General features: G+C 50.6%; 1 protein-coding gene across 2 annotated transcripts in view; it reads right to left on the reverse strand.

Moving 5' to 3' along the window:
• Window positions 1-22,019, reverse strand: part of AKAP8 (A-kinase anchoring protein 8) — a 797,769-nt gene that overhangs the window by 566,677 nt on the left and 209,073 nt on the right. For both annotated transcript variants that reach the window (XM_085654332.1, XM_085654333.1), the window contains exons 4-5: window positions 18,575-18,845; window positions 16,974-17,460 (exon numbers count right to left, since the gene is read on the reverse strand). In XM_085654332.1, the coding sequence (XP_085510458.1) occupies window positions 16,974-17,460; window positions 18,575-18,845 (758 nt within the window). The remainder of the gene's footprint in view (window positions 1-16,973; window positions 17,461-18,574; window positions 18,846-22,019) is intronic.

Below are 22,019 nucleotides of genomic sequence, written 5' to 3' on the forward strand. Positions count from 1 at the left end.
CGTATCCCTGACATGCGTCCACCTCCAGAGATCCACCAACCCCAGGGCCTCAGCAAAGTCTCGCAACTGGGAACCTCGTGCCGGATCCAGTCTAGGGGGGGATCTGTCCGCTAAGCCGTCCATAGTCAAGTTGAAGTCACCCCCTACCACCAGTATACCCAATGGGAGTTCTAGAAACAGCTTCGCTACATCAGACAATGTCGTGCGCTGCATACCAGGTGGTGCGTAGACGGAAACTAGGTTGAGAACTCTACCCTCCCAACTACCAGTGCATGCTATAAATCTCCCTAACTGATCCATCCAGGTCCTTTGGTGGATGTAGGGACAAGTCTTCCTCAGGAGTATGCCTACCCCTCGCGAGCCGGTCGTAAAGCCCGAGTGCGCCATCATGCGATAGCCTCGCCTGTCCAAGGCTTTACATGAATTGCCATGCAAATGGGTCTCCTGTAGGAGTACCACATCTAGCTCCTGGCGATGAACATACTGAAGCACCACCCCCCTTTTGATCTTGTCCCCCAACCCGTTGACGTTCCACGTAACTAATCTAAGCCCTTTCATCACAGCCATATGTGTTGAGTCGCGACAGGACCGCCTCCATCGGGGGCGTATGTCGGCTGAATTCCATTCGCAAAGAGAACTGCGTACCTACTGGACATCCCCTAATATCGTGTAAACCAAGCTTAGCTTCCGCTGTCAGATGAACAAAACTCCCCTTAATGTCAACTCGAACGTAATTCTTTTCTATCGCCCCCCTCTCACACCCCCCCAACTGACCAAACCCCCCATACCGCATGCCATGGATACAAACCCCCCTCCCTGCTTCCCTGCATTGCGGACCCTGAACTGCCCGCCCTCCCCAACTTGCAGAGTGCCTGTCGCCCCCCCATGAACAAATCTAGGGAACGCAGATAACCCCACTCCCTTTGCAAACTACAATCAGGTATGCACGCCTCCTCCCCTGCCTACCCCACGCCCCGGTTCAATGCCTGTGTGACTCGGTTCAGGCCCGAGCCCCCCTCCAACCGAGCTCCAAGGTCCCTCTTTGCCTTAAACATGTTAAATCAGTGCTAGCCCCGGCTCACGAGGACCAGACCCGTCCCCACTGGTGGGCATCCCTCTGGTTTTGCCGGAGCCGGTTGCGGCCCCGGTAGGATCAACCCCGCTAGTCAAAGCCCATGCTGTCCCCCCTGTATCTGCAAGAGGCCGCCCCCATGCATCCCCGAACAAGAGAGTCCATCCCCACCCAGCCGCCCCGCTCCAAAGTCATCTTTCCCGGCCACCCTCGAGCGCCCCGGGCCGGATCGGCCAACCATTTCCAGTCTCACCCGGCGCCCGATTGGCGCCCTTCCTCCAGCTCCTGCTGGGCCGAATCAGCCTGTGCCCCGGGGCGTCGGTGCCGACGCCAGTCCTCCTCTGCATCCGCCGCTGAAGGTGTTTTCTGCCTTTTCTTCTCTACTTTGCGCCACCCTTCCAACCATTCCCAAGCCTCCTCCGGTCTGGAGAAAAACCACGATTTGCCGTTTGCTTCTACTCGTAGCTTGGCCGGGAACATCATGGCGTACTTTATTTCTTGCTCTCTAAGGGCCCTCTTGACCTCGGGAAAACCGCTCCTCTGCTTCTGAACCCGCAGCGTGAAGTCCAGGAAGAACCTGATCTGACTGTTCTCCCACATGAGCGGTGGGGCCACCCTTGCCGTCTGCAATATTACATCCCGGTCTCGGAAGTAAACATTCTAGCCAGCAGCGGCCTCGGAGGAGCCCCCGGCTTCGGCCTTCCCCCGGGTACTCAATGCGCTCTCTCTATGGTGAAGCACTTAGAGAGTCCCCTGGGCTGCAGACGTTTGAGGACCAAGTCTTCTACGAACAGGTCTACCGCCTGCCCTTCCGCCCGCTCCGGTACCCCAATAATGCTTATGTTATTTCTGCGCATTCTGCCTTCATAATCGTCCATCTGTAGGGCCATCGCCTCGTGGGCAGCACTAAGCTCCTTGATCCGTTCCTTGAGCTGGGCTGTGTCGGCGACGAGGTCATTGGTGGTGCTCTCCACCGATCCCATTCTCTCTGTGAGTTTCTTCATGTTTTCACGGATCAATGTCACCTCCGTGGCCACCGTGTCGATTCTCCCCTCTAGGTAGGTCCTTACCCCCATGATTGCCTCCAATAGTTCCCTGTTCGAAGGCTCTTGGGTGTCGCCTGGATGTTCAGACGCCTGTTTGTTCTCCGATTGCTGCTTCTGCCAAGTGAATTTGTCCAGCTTGGACTGGGTTGCGGTCCTGTTCTGCCTACCAGACGCCATGTTGTGAATTTCAAGGTTCAAGGCGTAGGTCAGGGCACCCCCGCTAGTCGCCGCCGCCTGCCGTGAGTTCCCCCACTCGGCCTGTCGGTTTTCACGGGAGGCCACACTCCTGGGGGGGGGGGGGATCCGGTCTCACCGCTTGACTTCGCCACGGTCGCCAGCCCTAGGGGTCCCGACTCTCGTTCACCGCTGGCGTCTCCTTACCACTCGCGCACCTGAGGTCTCCCCACCTGCCGAGGTCCGGGCACGGCGGCCAGAACGCTATCCGAGTGGCCCGCCTTGTAAATGTATGTGGAAGCCAGTTCCTCACCCCGATGGGGCCCCTCACCCCTTCCCAGCGGCGCCCCCGGACTTCTCCGTCCAGCCTCACGATCTAATTCGGGAGTTCTCTTGCCAGTACGCACTCGATTCCGGCTGGGGGAGCCCCTGGTCCGATCCAGTTTTCTCCACCCGAGGGCGTCCGCCTCCTGGCCGCCACCACGCTACCTTCACAACAATCAAGGGCCCCCGGCTGCCCCTACTTGGTAGTGTATCCACCGCGGATTGGGCGTCCCTGCGCCAAAGTCCCTTCACTGCCAGGAGCTCCCGTGCCCCCAGGCGAGTGGCAGTCACAGAGTATTAATCGCCCCCTAACTGTTCCGGATTCAATATTTTCGGTTCTTCTCACGGGGTCCCAGCTTCCACAGACGCCCGCTCCAGCCGCCACTCACCGCCTTTACACGGGCCGCCTCCGCGCCGCGATAATCGATCCGGCAACGTGGCCCCAAATCCGGTCCTCGACCTTCGGTGCAGCATATAGATCTTGTCCGTACGAGGGCCACAGATCGCCTCTCCACCTTGCCTTGTGGATGAGGAATCCACCGCCAATCTTCCTCACCTCGCCGCGGGATATCAGACGCGGACTAGGCCGCGACCCCAGGCATGCGTGATTCACCGGCCGCGCTTCACGGCACCCTATTCCGTCCTGAGCCTCCGGTCTTCAGGGTTCTCAGCCCGCCACACTCGATTCTGCTCCGATCCGTCCCAAACTCGGCTCGGGGGTCCGCGGGCCCCCCCACAGCAGTTCCACACCTTCGGGGCCGAGGGCCGGCCGGCAGAGGAGTCGTTATCACGGATGTTGCGGGAGTGGCGCCTCGGAGTACTACTACCGAGCAGCCATTCCCGACAGCGGTTAGCCACGCCCCATCAGGCGAGTGTTTTTTAATGAATTGTAGCACTATTGTACATTTTTTTTTTTTTGTTTACATTTCTTTATTGGGAGTTTCACTTTTCATGGTACATAGTTACATATCGTTATTAATACATGATGACAGGTGTATGTAGGCAGTTGAATGGTATCATTGCATCATGGAACAACCATACTATCGTATATTTTACATCACATATAAGAAAACAGCAAAATGAAATGGAAATGAGACTTCAGGTGGACTATTACTGGCAATGGTAGGTTGCCTGGGGCCTGCATATGTGGGTTTCCATAAGGCGTGGATTGATATTCAGTCCCCAGCTCTATCCCCGTCCACCTCCTTTTATATTGTCCATGATTGTGTTCCCAATACGGATAAGCCGACTACGTGGGTGTCGGGGGGAAAACGTAGAACAGTTAACTGGGGGGGAAGGTGGGGTCGGGGAGCCAACAGATTGTATCGTGGTAGTTGCCTATTTTGTGGCTGATTCTGGTTTGCCCGTTAAGGAGCTGTGGTGTCAGTAGCGAAGGGGGGGGAGAGGAGCCCGGGGGGGGGTTGCGTCTCCTATCATGGACCGGGGTGTTAGTCCGATGGGGCCCTAGTACACACATCACATGGCTGATACGTGTGCACTATTGTACATTTTAACCCACTATTAAGGCCATTGACATTCCAGGACCATATTTTTAATCGAACTTCGTGGGGTCTCAGGGGTCGCCGTGGATGAGTCCATCTTCCTCCCCTCACCTCCCTCTTTGCCTCAAGGTGGCTTCTACTTTGGATGCCGTTTTGACTGTGAATTGATGTAACTTCTCTACACCCCCGAGCACTAATCTGAACTTTAGAAACACTAGAATTTTTAAACCAGTTTCCCTAACTAATGCCCCCTACCTGCTACCCTGCTAAATAGGTTGTACATACCCACAACTCGTCAACCTGCAGAGCGCCCAATAGTAAACTATATCAAAACGCAATGAGGGGGTGACTCAGCCGCAGGACAGAGGGGTGGCTACATGTCCTTTGTCCAGTTTCGCGCCAGAGCAGGGGCTGGTAGCCCCAGCAACCGGTTTGAGCTGGACTATGCACAGGGACTCCAAATGTGCCCCCAGTGCAGACATCAAAGCACTCTTGGAGTGCATCCACCCAGTCCCAATACACTAAAGCCTGTCTGGGAGGTGGTTACACCTCCCTGTGACAGGAAACCTATTGTCCAGCCTCCCCTGCTGGAGTTTCGTCCAGCAGCAGGAGGGAAGACTCGTGTCTGTGGCTGGCAGCATCCATTTTGTGATGCCAGGGTCTGTGAAGCTGGTACCGGGTGTACCAGTGAAGTTAGATTTTTCCCTCTAGTAGAGTGGAATCATACCTCCCACACCAGTTACTGGTGTGGAGGTATGATTCCAAGGTGTTTGACACCTAACACAACATGTTTCCATGCAGCCACTCCAAAGTTAGCATTTACCGCGAGGATATAATGCACTTAAGAGTATATGGTTTGGCTGCATCACAAACAACCCCGGAATAAATGTTCCGAAGGCTGCAGAGGGGCTCTGCTCATGCATTGGTACCCTCTCACATAAAACCCAGCACCCTGCCTTCAGGATTGATAAGGCCTGCCATAGGGGTGACTGATAGGTTTATATGTGCAGTGATATGGATAGATATAGTAAACCTATATCTAAGTAAGGGGTGCATACACAGGTTGCTGTAGCAGACCTGTTGTGTCATTTTGAATGGTCTCCCAGGGGTGGCATAATACATGCTGCAGTCCCTGGGAGGCCTCTGGGGTACCTATGCCGTAGGTACATAGTATACCATATACTAGGGATTTATAAGGGCACCCCAGAATCCAATCTGTGGTGTACCTAAAGTACATGCAATCAATTTAGAGAGGAAGCAGCTAGGCTGGGGCCCTGGATAGCAGGGTACCTGCTAGAGTAAAGTCAAAAAACAGTGAAACATCAGCAAAAAGTGGGGGTAACCATAAGAAGCAGATCCTACTCTCCTCCACTGTTTTTCTCTCTTTTCTTCTCTTCACTACCCATAAGAGACCTGCAACCCTCACACAGACCGATAGGGTAACCATTCAATAAAGGAACACACGGGTGGCAAGCTGGGGCGAGGATGGCTAGGCAGCACACCTGCAAGGGACGGATTTGCCTTGGACGTCAGTACCCCACTGTCGGGGTTCCTCGAATGCACTCACCGCAGAGGGTAACCAATGGTCACGGGCCACACGACAGAGGCACACGCAACAGTGCACATAGGGGGGTCACTGCACCTCACCAGATGGGAGGTGCAAGGTACTTAGGCCGGGGGGGAGCGGAGGAGGGCCCCCCCACTAGACTAGGGCACTGGGAGGAGACCGGTAGAGTAGGCGGAGTCAGGTTTGTATGCCGATATCTAGCAGCTGCCAAAGAGTACATTCAAAACATAAATCCATGATAGGATTTAAAGTGGTTATCATGAGCTTCAATGTTCGGGCCTTAACTCACCGGTTAAGAGACGAGCGCTTCTTGCATTGTTGAGAGATGCCAAATGTGATATCTGTCTCTTACAAGAGACCCACCTCTTGCGTGCAGACTGGAAACGGCTCCGGTCAAAATGGTTCAACAGACAATATTTTTCATCGGGGCGGGGAAGAAGGCTGGGGTGGCAATCATTTTGTCTACGCAATTTCAAGGGACAGTGTTAGGGGTACAGGCGGATGTGGCGTGTAGTGTGATGGCATTGAGGGTTTCGGTGGGGGGGCACACACACACGATAGCTTCAGTTCATAGCCCCAACGGACACCAGGAAGCCTTTCTCCGGGACACGATACACACAATTCTGGAGTCCCCGGATGAGGATCTGGTAAATAGGGGGGGGACTTCAATTTGGTGCCTGATGCCCAACTGGACAGATCAGTTCTCTGAGTGGGGCAATCTAAATCCATCTCTGACTCACTGATACAGAGGTTTGGTGAAGTGGGGCTCAGAGACGCCTGGCGACACCGCTACCCGCCAGCGCGGGAATACACCTTCTATTCTGCAGCACACCAAATGTATGCCCGGATAGATCTATTTTGGACTTCACAGAGTCACGATGGCTACAACAGACGTTTCTATCGGGGCGGGGCGTTCTTGGACCATTGCCCGATCGTTTTATCGCTGCTCCTCCCTAGGGGGTCCTCACGGCAGGGGTCAAGGAGATTGAACCACAAACTGCTCAAATACGACGCCAATATTGCCGAGATATGGGTTGCTATTAAAGCATACCTGGAGGTGAATGATGTGGGCACGGTCGGTGTGGACACGCTTTGGGATGCCCTGAAGGCGGTTCTGAGGGGACGCTGTATTGCTATTGTGGCGGGCCTGAATAAAGACCGCAGAGCCAAACGGGAGTTGGAGGGGGTCCACCTCCGCACTGGGGCGGTTCTAACGCTGCGGTTACTTACTGAGGAATCAATTGAGGGCCCTCGATGTGGACCGTGCCGAATACGCACTGCTTCGCACTAGACAGCGCTACTATGAGGGGGGAATAAGGCTGGGAGGCTCCTGGCACACGCACTCTGGGCCGAGATGGCGGCATGACGGATCGTAGAGATTAGAAACGACCAGGGCGAGATCCTGAGGTCGGACAAAGACATTGCGGCCGAGTTCGAGGCTTTCTATAATGTCCTCTATTCGGCGGAACGCCTAGACCCTGCGGAAGCCGAGGAATATACACATGCGGCTCTGGTGACACCCCTCGCGGCTTCAGAGGTGGCTCCTCTGGAAGCAGATATCAGACCGGAGGAGGTCCTCCGAGCCATTCAAAATCTCTCCCCTGGGAAAGCCCCGGGAGAGGACGGTTTCCCGGCTGACTTTTATAAAATCGTTGCCTCAGATCTTACCCCCCTCCTGACACGCCTGTTTAATACGTTTAGCGAGACCAGGAGACTGGTCACATCGATGTCCATGGCAGAGGTGGTGATTATCCACAAGCCAGGGAAGGATCCCCAGGAGTGCGCATCGTACCGCCCTATCACTTTGCTCAACGTTGACCTGAAGATTTTTACAAGTATTTTAGTGGCGAGGCTCGCTCCCCACATGTAGGGCCTGGTGGATCAGGACCAGTTGGGATTCATCCTGGAACGTAACTGCAGTGACGGGACCCGGCGATTATGTCACCTCTTGGATAAGACGCAACGTACCCAGATCCCGGCAGTTCTTCTGTCGGACGCCGAGAAGGCATTTGACCAGGTCCATTTGCCCTACCTTTGCCAGGTCCTCGGCAGGTTTGTCATTGGGGAACCTTTCCTGAAATGGGTAAACTGCATATACCACAGCCCGCAGGCATGTATCAGAGTGAATGGGATCGCCCCTCGCCCCTTTCAGATTGGGCGGGGCACAAGACAGGTGTGCCCACTCTCCCCTCTCCTGTTCGCCCTCTATATGGAGCCTTTTGCCAAACGCATCCGACATCTCCCCAATGGTACCGGGATCCGGATGGGAGATAGAGAGCACAAGATCTTGCGGAGAAAGTGGTGCTCTTCCTGACTCAGCCGTTACTTTCTCTCCCTCCCCTGCTAGCAGAAATAGATGCATTTAGTGCGGCGTCGGGATTTAAAATCAACCTGAGAAAGACACGGGTCCTTAGCTTAACAATGCTTCACACAGATCAACAACAGATAGCGGCACGGTTCCCGTTCTCATGGGCCCCTAATGACATTACCTAGTTGTGGATCCGGGTCTTACCGACAAGTGCGAAGATTGCCCAGGTGAATTACGCTGATATCTTGGCCAAGGTTCGTCAAGAACTGCACAGTTGGAAGAAACACGTCCTCTCATGGCTGGGCAAAATTGCTGCAATCAAGATGACAATTTTGCCCCGTCTTCTTCACATAATGCAGACGCTCCCATTATGCCCGCCTCCTAAAATATTGGCCCGCCTACAGCAGCTAGTCGATGGCTTCATATGGGTGGGGGGGGGGGGAGGGGGGGGGAAGAGAAGGCACGCATTGCTCGCCATCTAACGTATCTGAGGCAGGAGGATGGGGGACTCGGGGTTCCGCATCTGGGGCGCTATTAAGAGGCGGCGCAATTACGCTACATGGTAGAGTGGTACCAATTGGAATCCTGGAAACACTGGTGTTTCATAGACCGAGGTGTCACTGGTATCCATATCTGGAAGGTCCCCTGGCTTCCCAAACACCATGGCCCACTGGGTGTATACATCACCCCGGTTTTGAGATCTACCATGAAGGTTTGGGACAGGGTACAGGAGCGATGCAAACTCTCGACCGCTGTGTCTCCTCTGACCCCCTTTAAAGGGAATCCGGACTTCCCTCCTGCTCATATAGGGAATGCGCATCTGAAATCGCAGGAAGCTAACTGTAAGCACATAGGTGACCTTTTCGACATGCATGAAATTATGAACTTCCCCCAACTAGTGAAGGGCTTTGGAATTCCCAAGGACGCGTACTGGCAGTACCTGGCACTACGCCACTGGGTCACACAACCACAGCTGCCCATACACGGAAGCCGCCCCCTTAACAAATTCGAGCTCTGGTTAATTACCCGCACCTCACACAAACGTCTCTTATCAGATGTCTAGAACTTTCTCAACAAGGCCAAGAACCCCTCTAAGCCTCCGGTGCAACGCAGGTGGGAATCAGAACTGTAGCGGGAATTCTCCCAGAAGGAGTGGGCAGACATTATATATAGGGCCCGGGGCTCCTCATTTAGTACTTCGCGAAAGGAAATGCTACTAAAAATTGCGCATTATTGGTACTACACACCGGCACGCATTGCCCGGTGGAGACCACGTAGTGATGACCTCTGCTGGTGTAGATGCGGTCAGGTGGGCGCTCTGACGCACATACTATGGCACTGCCCTAAGATAGAAGCCTTTTGGGCCACTATCCTAACTGAGGTTGACCATATACACCAGACGGAGCTTCCTCGATTCCCTAGCTACATCTTGTTGGGACTTCCTACCCCACTTACATACCCTCTCAAGTCATGTAGGGGGAGAGCGATTACCTTGGCACTTGGGGCAGCTAAACAGGCGCTACTAGCAGGTGGGGCACAGAGGAGATCCCAACAAAACTAGACTGGCTTCATAAAGTCTGGGAGGTAGTGGGGATGGAAAGGATTACAGCAGGGATTAATCACACTCTGCTCAAGTTTGACAAGACCTGGGGATCCACCGTGGCCTACCTGTCATCTGAATTTGTTGAGCTCACATGCCCACATTACTAAAGGGTTCTTAGGTTTCCCACTACTCCCCCAGCCAATGAGCAACCCGCCTGTGACGAGGAGGTGCCACCCGATGGCTAAAACTCTACTGTTTAGTTACATCAATGAGGACATTGTTCCTTGTTGGAGGTGAAACAGGATTAGTGAACACCTACTCAACGGAAAAAGAAGAGGGATCACAGAGAGGAGAGAGAAAGGTAGAAAGAGAGAGAAAGTGTAGAGGGGAGGGAGAGGTGAAGGGGAAAGATGAAGGTGAAAAGAGGCAAAGAGAACTATCCCCAGTATCAAGGATCCAATCCCGAAGGGGAGGACTCAGTGTAGCCTCTAGTTTGCCCTCACACACCCCGGAGGATGTCTTGCTTCATCATCGGGCTTTTTATTGCTCCTCGTCAGGCCGGCGCTGCAATGCCCGACGGGCCCCCGAAGGGTCTCTTTAGCGGAGGTCTTTTAAAGAGAAAAGCCGATAGGTGAGTGCGAGTGTGTGAGATAAAACGGGGGTAGGGAGAAAAGGATCCAAGGAACAGATGGTTACGTGCGTGCAAAGTGTGTGGATAAAATTACCTAGGGGTGTCCAAATATGCTATTTTAATGTTACGGAGCCCCTGGTAAAGTAAAAAGACCAGAAGGTCAGGATAAATTGCTTATGTGACTCAGAAAAAGGTCGACATGTTTCACGCCTGCTTAGCCTGTCAAGGTCAGTGGCGTTTCTTCAGGATCTAGCTATGTGAAAGGATGTGCACGGTATAGACGGGGGTTCCAGGGATTGGAAGGGTAACCCGCGTGAGTGAAAGGTAGTGTTTGGTACAATACTGCGGGGTGCAATGACCTAGTAAGCAGTGTGAGTCTAAAAATGATCTCTTCAGAGCGTACCAAAACTTGTGTTACTCTCGTATGTATGAATGAGGGCTTCCTAGGCTTGGCCGTGGCTGCCCGAGCCCTATTTGGGTTGTGTCGGGGGCCGGCTCATTCAGCACCTACCCTCTGCCAGCGGCTGCCTGTTGGGATATAACCGTGTCAGTTTTAGGTTGCCCAATAAGGCAGGCAGGAGAGTTATCTGTTATCTTATATTTTTTATCTAATTTAGGCAATACTGCAGGAACTGAGGCTGGGGTCTTCAATCCTTCTTGCCATATGAAGTCAATAATAGGGATAGCGCTGACCTGTTTCCTTGTTTGTTCCTTAAAATTTTATAAGAAACAGTCATCCTGTTTGGTGACCATAGGAAGTTGAAACCTCTTCGCCACCCTTTACTTCAGAATATGGAAACCTCATATATCTGCAGGTGGTGAATCTATAGGAGGTAGAGAGGAAGGTGATGGTGTCTGGATTTGGTAATCATCCCATTCATTAGACTGGGATCCTTCATCCAACTCTCCCTCTTCCCTTTCTTCACCCGTAGCGTGAGTCTCCTCCGGATGTTGTGTCACTGTGGCCACAGGAGAAACTGAAGGGGGGTGATCTGATGAGCAAGGAGGGTTGCGGAATAGGTGTCTGTGGAACGGAAGATGTCGGCTCCGATGGAGGAAACCTGCGGTAGTAATTCTCTACCATGTGTTATAAATTTGAGACAAGAGACATCGGCATTTGCACTGTCTGATTTGCTTGTCTTTCCTGTGTAGTAGCCTCTGGGTAATAATGATCTTAATCATCATCATCTTCCTGGCAAATGGAAGAAAATGTGCTTATGTTGTCACCAGAAAGAGTACAACCCTATATCATACTAAGAGGAGGTGATTCAACCACACCAGTCTCACCACTTTTTCCTCAAATCAACAAAGAAAATGCCCTTCCAGGAAAGAATAAACGCCAAAGAACTCTTTGCCATTGTAAAGGAGTTCGCCAGGCCCAACAGCGAGACCACAGACGTCCCACCCTTCCAAGACATCAGCAACAAACTACCGAAGACTCCGCCACCACACCCACCAGCACCGCACGCAACCATGCCCCCCAACAGATCGTCTTCAACTTGACTCTGCTCACCACAGACGACACACTCAAGACCACGAAGAGCATCCACTCAGATGCCCCATCTGATCCCTGCCCGTACCACATCTTCCACAGGGCAGCCGCCTCCATTGCCCTCCAGCTTCGACGCACCATCAATTGCTCCATCTACCTACCCAGACGACTAGAAACATGCAGAGATTAACCACCTGCTGAAGAAATCGTCTGCAAAACTGACAGACCTTATCTACCTCCTCCCCTTCCCAGCCAAGGTCATCGAGAAGGCCATCAATGCCCAACTCTCTGAGTTCATCGTAGAGAAACACGTCCAGGACAATTTCAATCGGGCTTCTGAGGCAACCACAGCACCCAGACACCACTCCTCGCTGCCACGACACAATCCGCTCCCTCCTCGACTGGGGAGAAACTGAAGCCTTCATCCTACTGGACCTATCGGCCACCTCCAACACCATCTCCCAACACACCCTAATCATGAGACTCCACGACACCGGCATCCATGACAAAGCACTGGACTGTATCCACGCCTTCCTTACCGCCAGGTCTTGAGGTGCTTCCTGAAGGAGAGGTGGTCCTGGATAAGTCGTAGGTGGGCGGGGAGGGAGTTCCACGTCTTGGCCGCCAAGTAGGATCTTCCTCCTGTGGTGGTTCTGCGAATCTGTGGGACGGTGGCGAGGGCGAGGCTGGCGGAGGGGAGCTGGCGGGTAGGTGTGTAGAACGTGAGGCGGTTGTTGAGGTATTCGGGGCCCATGTCGTGGAGAGCCTTGTGTGTGTGGGTGAGGAGTCTGAACGTGATCCTCTTGTTGACGGGGAGCCAGTGCAGGTCTCTCAGGTGGGGAGAGATGTGGCTGTGTCGGGGGATGTCCAGGATGAGTCGTGCCGATGCGTCCTGTATGCGCTGGAGTCTTTTCTGTAGTTTAGCCGTGGTCCCAGCGTAGAGGGCGTTCCCGTAGTCCAGTCGGCTGGTGACGAGGGCCTGGGTGACCGTCTTCCTGGTTCCAGTGGGGATCCATCAGAAGATCTTTCGGAGCATGCGGAGGGTGTTGAAACAGGTAGACGTAACTGCGTTGACTTGCTTGGTCATCGTGAGGGAGGAGTCCAGGATGAAACCCAGGTTGCGTGCGTGGTCCGTGGGTATGGGGGCAGGGCCCAGAGCTGTGGGCCACCAGGAGTCGCCCCAGGCGGAGGGGGATGGTCCGATGATGAGGACTTCCGTCTTGTCTGAGATCATCATCTTCCTGGCAAATGGAAGAAAATGTGCTTATGTTGTCACCAGAAAGAGTACAACCCTATATCATACTAAGAGGAGGTGATTCAACCACACCAGTCTCACCACTTTTTCCTCAAATCAACAAAGAAAATGCCCTTCCAGGAAAGAATAAACGCCAAAGAACTCTTTGCCATTGTAAAGGAGTTCGCCAGGCCCAACAGCGAGACCACAGACGTCCCACCCTTCCAAGACATCAGCAACAAACTACCGAAGACTCCGCCACCACACCCACCAGCACCGCACGCAACCATGCCCCCCAACAGATCGTCTTCAACTTGACTCTGCTCACCACAGACGACACACTCAAGACCACGAAGAGCATCCACTCAGATGCCCCATCTGATCCCTGCCCGTACCACATCTTCCACAGGGCAGCCGCCTCCATTGCCCTCCAGCTTCGACGCACCATCAATTGCTCCATCTACCTACCCAGACGACTAGAAACATGCAGAGATTAACCACCTGCTGAAGAAATCGTCTGCAAAACTGACAGACCTTATCTACCTCCTCCCCTTCCCAGCCAAGGTCATCGAGAAGGCCATCAATGCCCAACTCTCTGAGTTCATCGTAGAGAAACACGTCCAGGACAATTTCAATCGGGCTTCTGAGGCAACCACAGCACCCAGACACCACTCCTCGCTGCCACGACACAATCCGCTCCCTCCTCGACTGGGGAGAAACTGAAGCCTTCATCCTACTGGACCTATCGGCCACCTCCAACACCATCTCCCAACACACCCTAATCATGAGACTCCACGACACCGGCATCCATGACAAAGCACTGGACTGTATCCACGCCTTCCTTACCGCCAGGTCTTGAGGTGCTTCCTGAAGGAGAGGTGGTCCTGGATAAGTCGTAGGTGGGCGGGGAGGGAGTTCCACGTCTTGGCCGCCAAGTAGGATCTTCCTCCTGTGGTGGTTCTGCGAATCTGTGGGACGGTGGCGAGGGCGAGGCTGGCGGAGGGGAGCTGGCGGGTAGGTGTGTAGAACGTGAGGCGGTTGTTGAGGTATTCGGGGCCCATGTCGTGGAGAGCCTTGTGTGTGTGGGTGAGGAGTCTGAACGTGATCCTCTTGTTGACGGGGAGCCAGTGCAGGTCTCTCAGGTGGGGAGAGATGTGGCTGTGTCGGGGGATGTCCAGGATGAGTCGTGCCGATGCGTCCTGTATGCGCTGGAGTCTTTTCTGTAGTTTAGCCGTGGTCCCAGCGTAGAGGGCGTTCCCGTAGTCCAGTCGGCTGGTGACGAGGGCCTGGGTGACCGTCTTCCTGGTTCCAGTGGGGATCCATCAGAAGATCTTTCGGAGCATGCGGAGGGTGTTGAAACAGGTAGACGTAACTGCGTTGACTTGCTTGGTCATCGTGAGGGAGGAGTCCAGGATGAAACCCAGGTTGCGTGCGTGGTCCGTGGGTATGGGGGCAGGGCCCAGAGCTGTGGGCCACCAGGAGTCGCCCCAGGCGGAGGGGGATGGTCCGATGATGAGGACTTCCGTCTTGTCTGAGTTCAGCTTCAGACGACTGAGCTTCATCCATACCGCGACGTCTTTCATTCCTTCCTGGAAGCTGGATCTGGCGGTGGTGGGGTCGTTGGTGAGGGAGAGGATGAGTTGGGTGTCGTCTGCATAGGAGATGATGTTGAGGTTGTGTTTGCGTGCGATGGCTGCGAGGGGGCTCATGTAGACATTGAAGTGGGTAGGGCTGAGTGAAGATCCTTGGGGTACGCCGCAGATGATCTTGGTGGCTGCTGCACAGAAGGGCAGGAGACGGACTCTCTGAGTTCTGTCGGAGAGGAAGGAGATGATCCATTCCAGGGCCTTTCCTTGGATCCCAGCGTGAATCATTACTCTTGGACGATTTCTTATCTATTGACTATCACTTGAGCTTTTTGGGTTTGTGAGATTCAAGCCCTTAGTTTTACCTTATTCATTGTTTCATGCAGATCAGATAGTAATAACAATCTACCCTTCTGTGCTCTCTAAAGTGTATCAGCATTTCATACTAATCAGGCCATTATTCTCCCAGTTAATTCAACAATCCATCTAAACCACCAGAGACTTGATTACACTCTGTGAATGTCAGGAGAGTTATTCGTTTCCATCTATCTATCCACTTGGAAATCAGTCCATTCTGTCTTGATTATGATATAAAAAGCTGACTCAAGTGTTGATTGAGCTACTCTAAGCAAATTCCTTCAGTTTTTTTATTTCAGATAGATTTTTTAATCCTTAAACCGAAAAGCTGCAATAGTATGCCGTTTTCAGATTGCTACTCTATTCTATTGTTTATGATTATCAATGAAGATCTATGATTTGAAAATAAATGTTTACTTACTTGTACACCTGGTTCAGCATTGCAGGAATCTACAGTGAAGTCATACACATTGACATCATTTCTTAGCCACCCATAAAATAAAAAAAAAACAGAACCGTCATCCTAGTCTCCACTACTTTCCTTGAAAAAGAATTAACTCCTAGGCAACTGCAAGTACAAGGCATCAGGGCTAGTGGTAGCCCCTGGAGCTTTAAAGGCACTCTCTTCTAATGTATGGCTATAAGGCTGCACTTTTCCTTATTGCTTAGACAAATAGGCAGCAGTGGATGACATGGGTGCTGTAATGTCCTTTTGAGAATTTGTTGGTGGAAAATTTATAAAATTCAGAAAATCCTGCATGCGATATGCATTTAGAGGATGATCGCAACATTTGGACATGTTGAGCTCTTCAAAATATTTTGTTGACTTAGAAGCATACATCTTGATAGTCATATCATATATTAGAAGCATATGAGAATTATTTTAACGTTTAGGACTACAGATGAAGATCCTACTATGCAGGAAATCAGATTGAGTGTCTGGACGATCAGAGGGAGCCTACACTGGCTCAAGTTCTACTTGTCTTACTTTAGGACACTTTTAGTGAAAAGCAAAGAACCCTGGCTTTATCAGACTGTGCTCATTAGTAAACCAAGTAGGTATGCTTGCCTTCTAGTATAACGAAGAAGGTATTAGGATTAGCTCCAAGGCTGCTAAAATGTGGTCTATCAGGAATAGAAAGAAGGACAGTGGGCAGACAGGACTGTGGCTAGTGCTATGGCCTCCACATCTGCAGTGCAAACATTCTCAGGCAGAAAACTGCATTTGGGCATGATGCAGATTGCTTTGGAGATTTCATGAATACTAGTTTAGTGTGAAATGGCGTGATCTTATCTAAATGTACTATACTCATTTATTTCTATTATAGGTTCAGTTGTGTTCCTACGGTGTATAATCTTTATTTCGAATAAAAGATTTGCATTTTGTACTTAACTGAGGTTTTGATCATATTGTATTACTGGGTGCTTTATTAATCAAATACTTTAGACATGTTCTTTCACTGTGTTTTAACTAACTGTACTGTACCAAATTCTGTGTGTTTAATTACTTTTAATTTTATATTATTGTTTAAGTGCTGTGCTGAAAGAAGGCTTTGCACCTAAAATTACCAACACTGACCGATCAAGGACGGATAAGCAGGATCCCAAGCTGCCCTACTTTAACTTTAGCACAGGTTTTAGGCACATGTCCTAAAGAAGACCACAGGATGCATGCATGTGCTGGAAATAATACTAGTCGAATGTAACAAAAGATAACAAGAAAGCATAACAGTTCCCTCGTGTGCAATGTAGGAACATGGATGCACCACATCCATACTGCATAATTTAGAGGGTTTATCCTCTCAGGTTTACAGAGGTGTTCTCCAAGTCAAGCTGCTCTACAATTCAAAAAGCACATCAAATTCTCTGTTGTAATGGCAGTATTCAAATTAGAAAACATGGAGCACCTTGCCGCTTTTACAGGTTTAAAGAGAATCAGACAATAAAACCAAGGATACCCTCCAATATCATTCCAGTAACTGCTTTCCTATTCACATCTACGTAGACATCCAACTGACTTAATTGTGCCCAGCCTATTGGACAAAATAGTTAAATCTTCAAGGTCCATTTAATTCAAGGAAACTTGTTCCCAGACTCGTTCTACCATAGATAGGTATGAAATTGATGAGGTACTCACTTGGTCTTTGTCCCGCATCCTGTTTCGTTGTCTGCCACCTCCAAATGGCATGTTGCCAGGAAACCTTCCGACTCCCTGCATTCCCATCCTGCCATAATCAGGGCCCATGGCTTTTGAGAACAAGGATGGGAGCCTACTTGGACTGGGCCCATGTGCACCCATGCCACGTCCACCCATGAAGTTCAGCTCATTCCAGCGTGCAGACAGTCGCTCTGAACTTGAAGATGGCATGAAGCGTTCATTGCGGTTGAAAGCATTTCCACGACTGCGGGGTCGCATCTGGCCCCTTCCTCTACCGGGATTGAAGTGGTCACGCCCTCTGCTGAAAGACTGATCCCTGCGGTTCCCAGGATGGTCTATGTGGCTGCCGAAGGAACTGTTATGACCAGCTCCAGAATCAGGGTAATTAAAGCCAGGACTGAACATATCGCAGTTATTCATAGGAGGCCTTGCATTGTAGGATTCGAAAGCATCAAACCTGAAAGAGCTGAATAGTAAGCAAAGAATCCAATCATTAGGACCATTCCTTTATTTATACTGCTAATTAACACAACTACAACAGAATATCAGACAAACCAATCGTGATACAAAACTAAGCCTACCAACAAAAACTATAGAAAGATTAGTTGAAGGTCAGATGCAATACAAAAAGTAACGTATTATAATAGAATAATTAATCCATAAAACGGCATATAAGTTGGTAGCAAAGTATTGATAATAAAATAATTAAAATGTTTTTAAACTACATACTTAATCTGAAGAAGAGTGTAACCACCCCTCCCCAAGTCACTAAGGACACGGTTTCCAGTCCTGATATTTCGTGTGACAACTTAAGGAATTATGACTGTTGTGGTATTCTTTTAATGCCATTGAATTAATTAGACTAGATTACCTAAAAATAATGTTTTGATGTTTTGTATGTATAAAGTTATAGATTGAAGACAATGTCCGTAATGACCTGGAGTGAGGTACTTCCCCTACTGAAGAATCTACTTGATAACTGCTAGTTGTCTCAATTCACACAAATCCAAACTTCCTCACCACAGAGGAAAGAATCACTTCTTAATAAATATGGGTCAACAGGTAATTACAAAGACATGCTCTTCAGAATGCTACATTCAGACTTGTCCAACAAGCAAGCTAAAGCAAGATCTACAGAAGAATTGACATCAGGTATGGTAATTACTGTAGGAAATGCCCACCCTTGTTTAAAAACAAATGCAGAACCTTAGTTTCAGAAGAAATTCAAAGTTAACTTCAGATCACTTTTCTTTGTGTCTTTATGCAAGAATGAATATGACTCAACAGATAGCTTGAGTACCACCAAAGAGAAAAGGCATCTAATACTATCGCAATTCATAAATACAGATCAGGCTCCATTAAAAACCTAGGACAACTCACAAGACTGTATTCCAGTGCACAACCTGTAGCACCAGTTTTCACTAGATTTTTAAATGGAATGACGATTGCTACCTTGTCAACTACAGGAACAATGGGGCTGGTGACATTTCTTAACCTTAAGGTTGCACACAGTTTTGGACAATGTTGTCGTCTAGCACTGCAAAGAGGATATAGAGAGAACCATGAGTTCAGGTGGTCACCTTTCCTGTGGCTCCGTCCCTTCCTTCGACAGCATGTTGAGACGCTGGTTTATTTTCGCAATAATGGAGTCACTGCTGTCGCTTTCACCCCTGCTCATAGTGTTCGGTGGAGGTGGGGGAGGAAGGTTGGCCTGGACGGGGGGGGGTGGTGGTGGCATGTTCACTGTGACAGGTTGAGGGGTTGCCTCCCACGCACCTGTGCTGTAATTATACGTGGCTGCCTGAGTGGCCGCAAGGCCCTGGGTGTTGTAATAGTCATAGCCTTCATAGCCTGCATAAATAGACAAGGATGGTTACTGCAATCGATTCATATTACTGACATTTACACATGCAACAGCAATGCCCTTCTCCATGCTCATAGCATTGAAAACAAACAAACTGGGTTACAAGGGTTCAAAGATGCAGCAGACATCATACTGATGTTGTTAAGAGTGGACAAAACCTGCATACATCCTGAGTATGGCACTTTTTGCAAGGTATCTCCAATGATGAACCTCTGTGGAGACGTATCCGGTTTAGATGGAAGCACGTTTTTGTAAAACAGGGATTACAAAAAGGTAGAGCTTGACCAATAAGTGAATAAGCATTGGCAAAGCCAATAAGTCTCACCTTTGGGACTTATTAGCTTTGCAAATTATTTTAAGCGACTATGTCATTTTGCAAGCAATCACATGTGTGGTGCATGCCCCCACAAAAGGAAGATGCCAGCTATGTCCAAAGTTTTTTCTTCGTAGATTCTTTAGCTATATGGAACAGCATCAGCAATGTTGAGCTGCATGGCTAAAGAATTTAAAATACAAAAGGTTTAGACACGGCCAGCCACATCAGTTGAAGGCATGTGCCTACAAAATGACAGAGCCGCTTTTTAGGTCTCACCTAAGACAGCGCATGTGCTGTCTGTTGCAAGACATATTATTAGCTTAGAGCCCACCCATTGCTTACGATTGTTTGGCTTTACTGTCACTCTTATTTGCTAGCATCTTATTCGTTAGTTTGAGTGGGATTTCCTCCTCCTTCTTGTGTTTGTCTGTCCCCTTGAGCCATGGACACATTACTGTGTCCTTCCACTCTTTTTTTATGCGCTACTATTTTCCTTTTTTTAAGCACTCTATGAGAGTGGTTGTATTTTCGGATTGTCTCCCTCGTGTGCTTCCCCCCCCTCTCCACTATGCTCCATGTTTCTCTCTCTCACCTCTGTGCTTCTTCCCAAATTTACATGGATTGCCTTCTTGCCCATGTGCTTTCTACCAGCTCTACCTTGCTGTCTCTCGTTTGATTACCTCATGCACACACCCCTGTTGCTTTGCCTGTGTGCCCCTGCTTTGCTTCTCCCCCCTACCTGTGCCCTTATGTTACTTCCACCTCTCGTCCCTCATAATGCTACCGCACCCACCCATGTCCCGTGCTGCTTCCCACTAGAGTATTGCTTCCCTTCATAGGATTGCTCCCTGTGAGAAGTTGGCCTGATATATGATGTCACTAGTTCTAGTGTACACCTTGTATCAGTCCAAACAACCCTTATGGTGATTGGTTGTAAAGTCAACCTTATAGACCAGCTATCCTAGTGGTAGCATGGACAAGAGCAGTCTTAGGCTAAACTCTGTATGGCATGTGAAGCCAGCTGATATACCATTTGCAATCCCTTGAATACCAAATGAAAGGACACCACAACAGATATATTATAAAAATAGAATGTATTTATTCTAGTCAAAATACCCTCAGCACTCTTTATGAGATTCGAGGTAAGTACAACACAGTCTTATTTAAGCATACATAAGTCACACAGGTAAGTAATACAGTTAGGCCCTAGGGGCCACGCAAACCATATACTAAGTAAGTGGTATAAGAACCACTGTCACGAACACAGGTTAGGCCTAGGCCTAGGGAATCGCTGGGGCTACACTATCCTATCAGTTGCTAGGCAGTGGGAGGCCCACGGGATATAGGTGCAGAGTGGAAACACTCACGCGTAATGCGTTAAAGTCGATAGAAATAGTAGTATTTAGAAATTAAGAGTTTTAGGACACTTCGGAAGGAACTAGGAGTTAGAGACTTGGAAACTAGACACTTGGATAGTCAATACCCTTGTGAGCACCGGAGTACTCAAGTTACCTAGCCCACGGGCTGCGGGTGCATAGATGTGAACTTGCGTCGGGTTTCGTCGTCGACTCCTATGGATGACTGAAGAAAGTTGCTGACAGGCAGTCAGTGAAGAGTGTCCGGTGGATTCCAAGGATGGAATCAGAAAGGAGGATATCTGCAAGCAGAGGGGATAGAGTCTAGGTCACCAGCCAGGAGCCGGGAAGGAACCAGGCGATGTCGTGGAGATGCAGGTGAAGAGGTGAAGCTTGTCGCAGCAGCCACGGGTACCAGGAGGCGTCGAGGACGACCAGAACCAGGATTCGAGCTGTCCCACGAAGGCTCTTGCTGTCGGCGGCGTCGATGTCGAATTGGGTCACAACAAGGCTTGGCAAGCGCAACCCATGCAGAATGAAGGATTCGCTTCTGTTGCAGACCAGGAAGGTCTGGGGTGCTTCTCTTTTGCAGGGAAGCAAGGGCCAGTCTGGAGTAGCCAAACCAGCGGTGGAAAGTTACAGGTTCGTCGTCGCAGAGGTCACTAGCCAACCGGCAAGCAACCGGACAGACGCCTCGAGCAGGAAAATGCAGAAGGGCCCCACGCAGAACTCGTGGAGTGTGGAGGGCTGATCTTCGGTGCAGATGGTGCTTGGGGTTGGGGCTTCTCAATCCCCAGAGCACAACTTCGAGGATGCCTCAGAAGCTGCGCTGGAAGCAAGTAGCCAATTTTCCCAGGTAGCCGGTCCCACGTCTCTCGTCGCCTCCACGGATCTCAGCTTTGCTGTGGATGTGGATCAGGGTCGGAGAAGTCGGGAAGTCAAGGCGCTGGTCGGGCTCTGCAGTCGGTTCCTCGTAGAACTTCGGGCAAAGCAAACGGCAGGTCGCTTGTTGGTGCCTGTTTGCACAGGGTGGTCACTCCTTGGCCACAAGGGAGATTCTTCAGCCTTCTTCCGTAGTCGAATGTCGAAAGTCCAGAGTTTCTGTTCAAGATTCAGTTATCAGGATAATCCAAAGTCCTAGGGACTCAGCTCCCACTCTTATACTAATCTGGGGGGCTGGGTTACCTGCTAGGTCCCTCCTATGGATGGGACCAGGGAGGGGGGTGGTTACACCCCCTTCCCTTTGTCCGGTTTCGCGCCAGGACTGGGGCTGGAGTGCCCCAGCACCGGTTTGAACTGGACTATGCATGGGACACCTTGTGTGCCCCAGGCAGTGTCTCGTTTCATTCATCCCTCCCTGCCCCAATACACTAAGGCCTGTCTAGGGTGGTGCTAGCACCTCCCAAGGCAGGAAACCTATTGTCCAAGCCTCCCTCGCTGGAAGTTCTCCCAGCAGCAGGAGGTCACACTCGTGTCTGTGGCAGCAGCGT

This window comes from Triturus cristatus, chromosome 4_1, assembly GCF_964204655.1.
Source record: "Triturus cristatus chromosome 4_1, aTriCri1.1, whole genome shotgun sequence".
NCBI classification, from domain to species: Eukaryota; Metazoa; Chordata; class Amphibia; order Caudata; family Salamandridae; genus Triturus; species Triturus cristatus.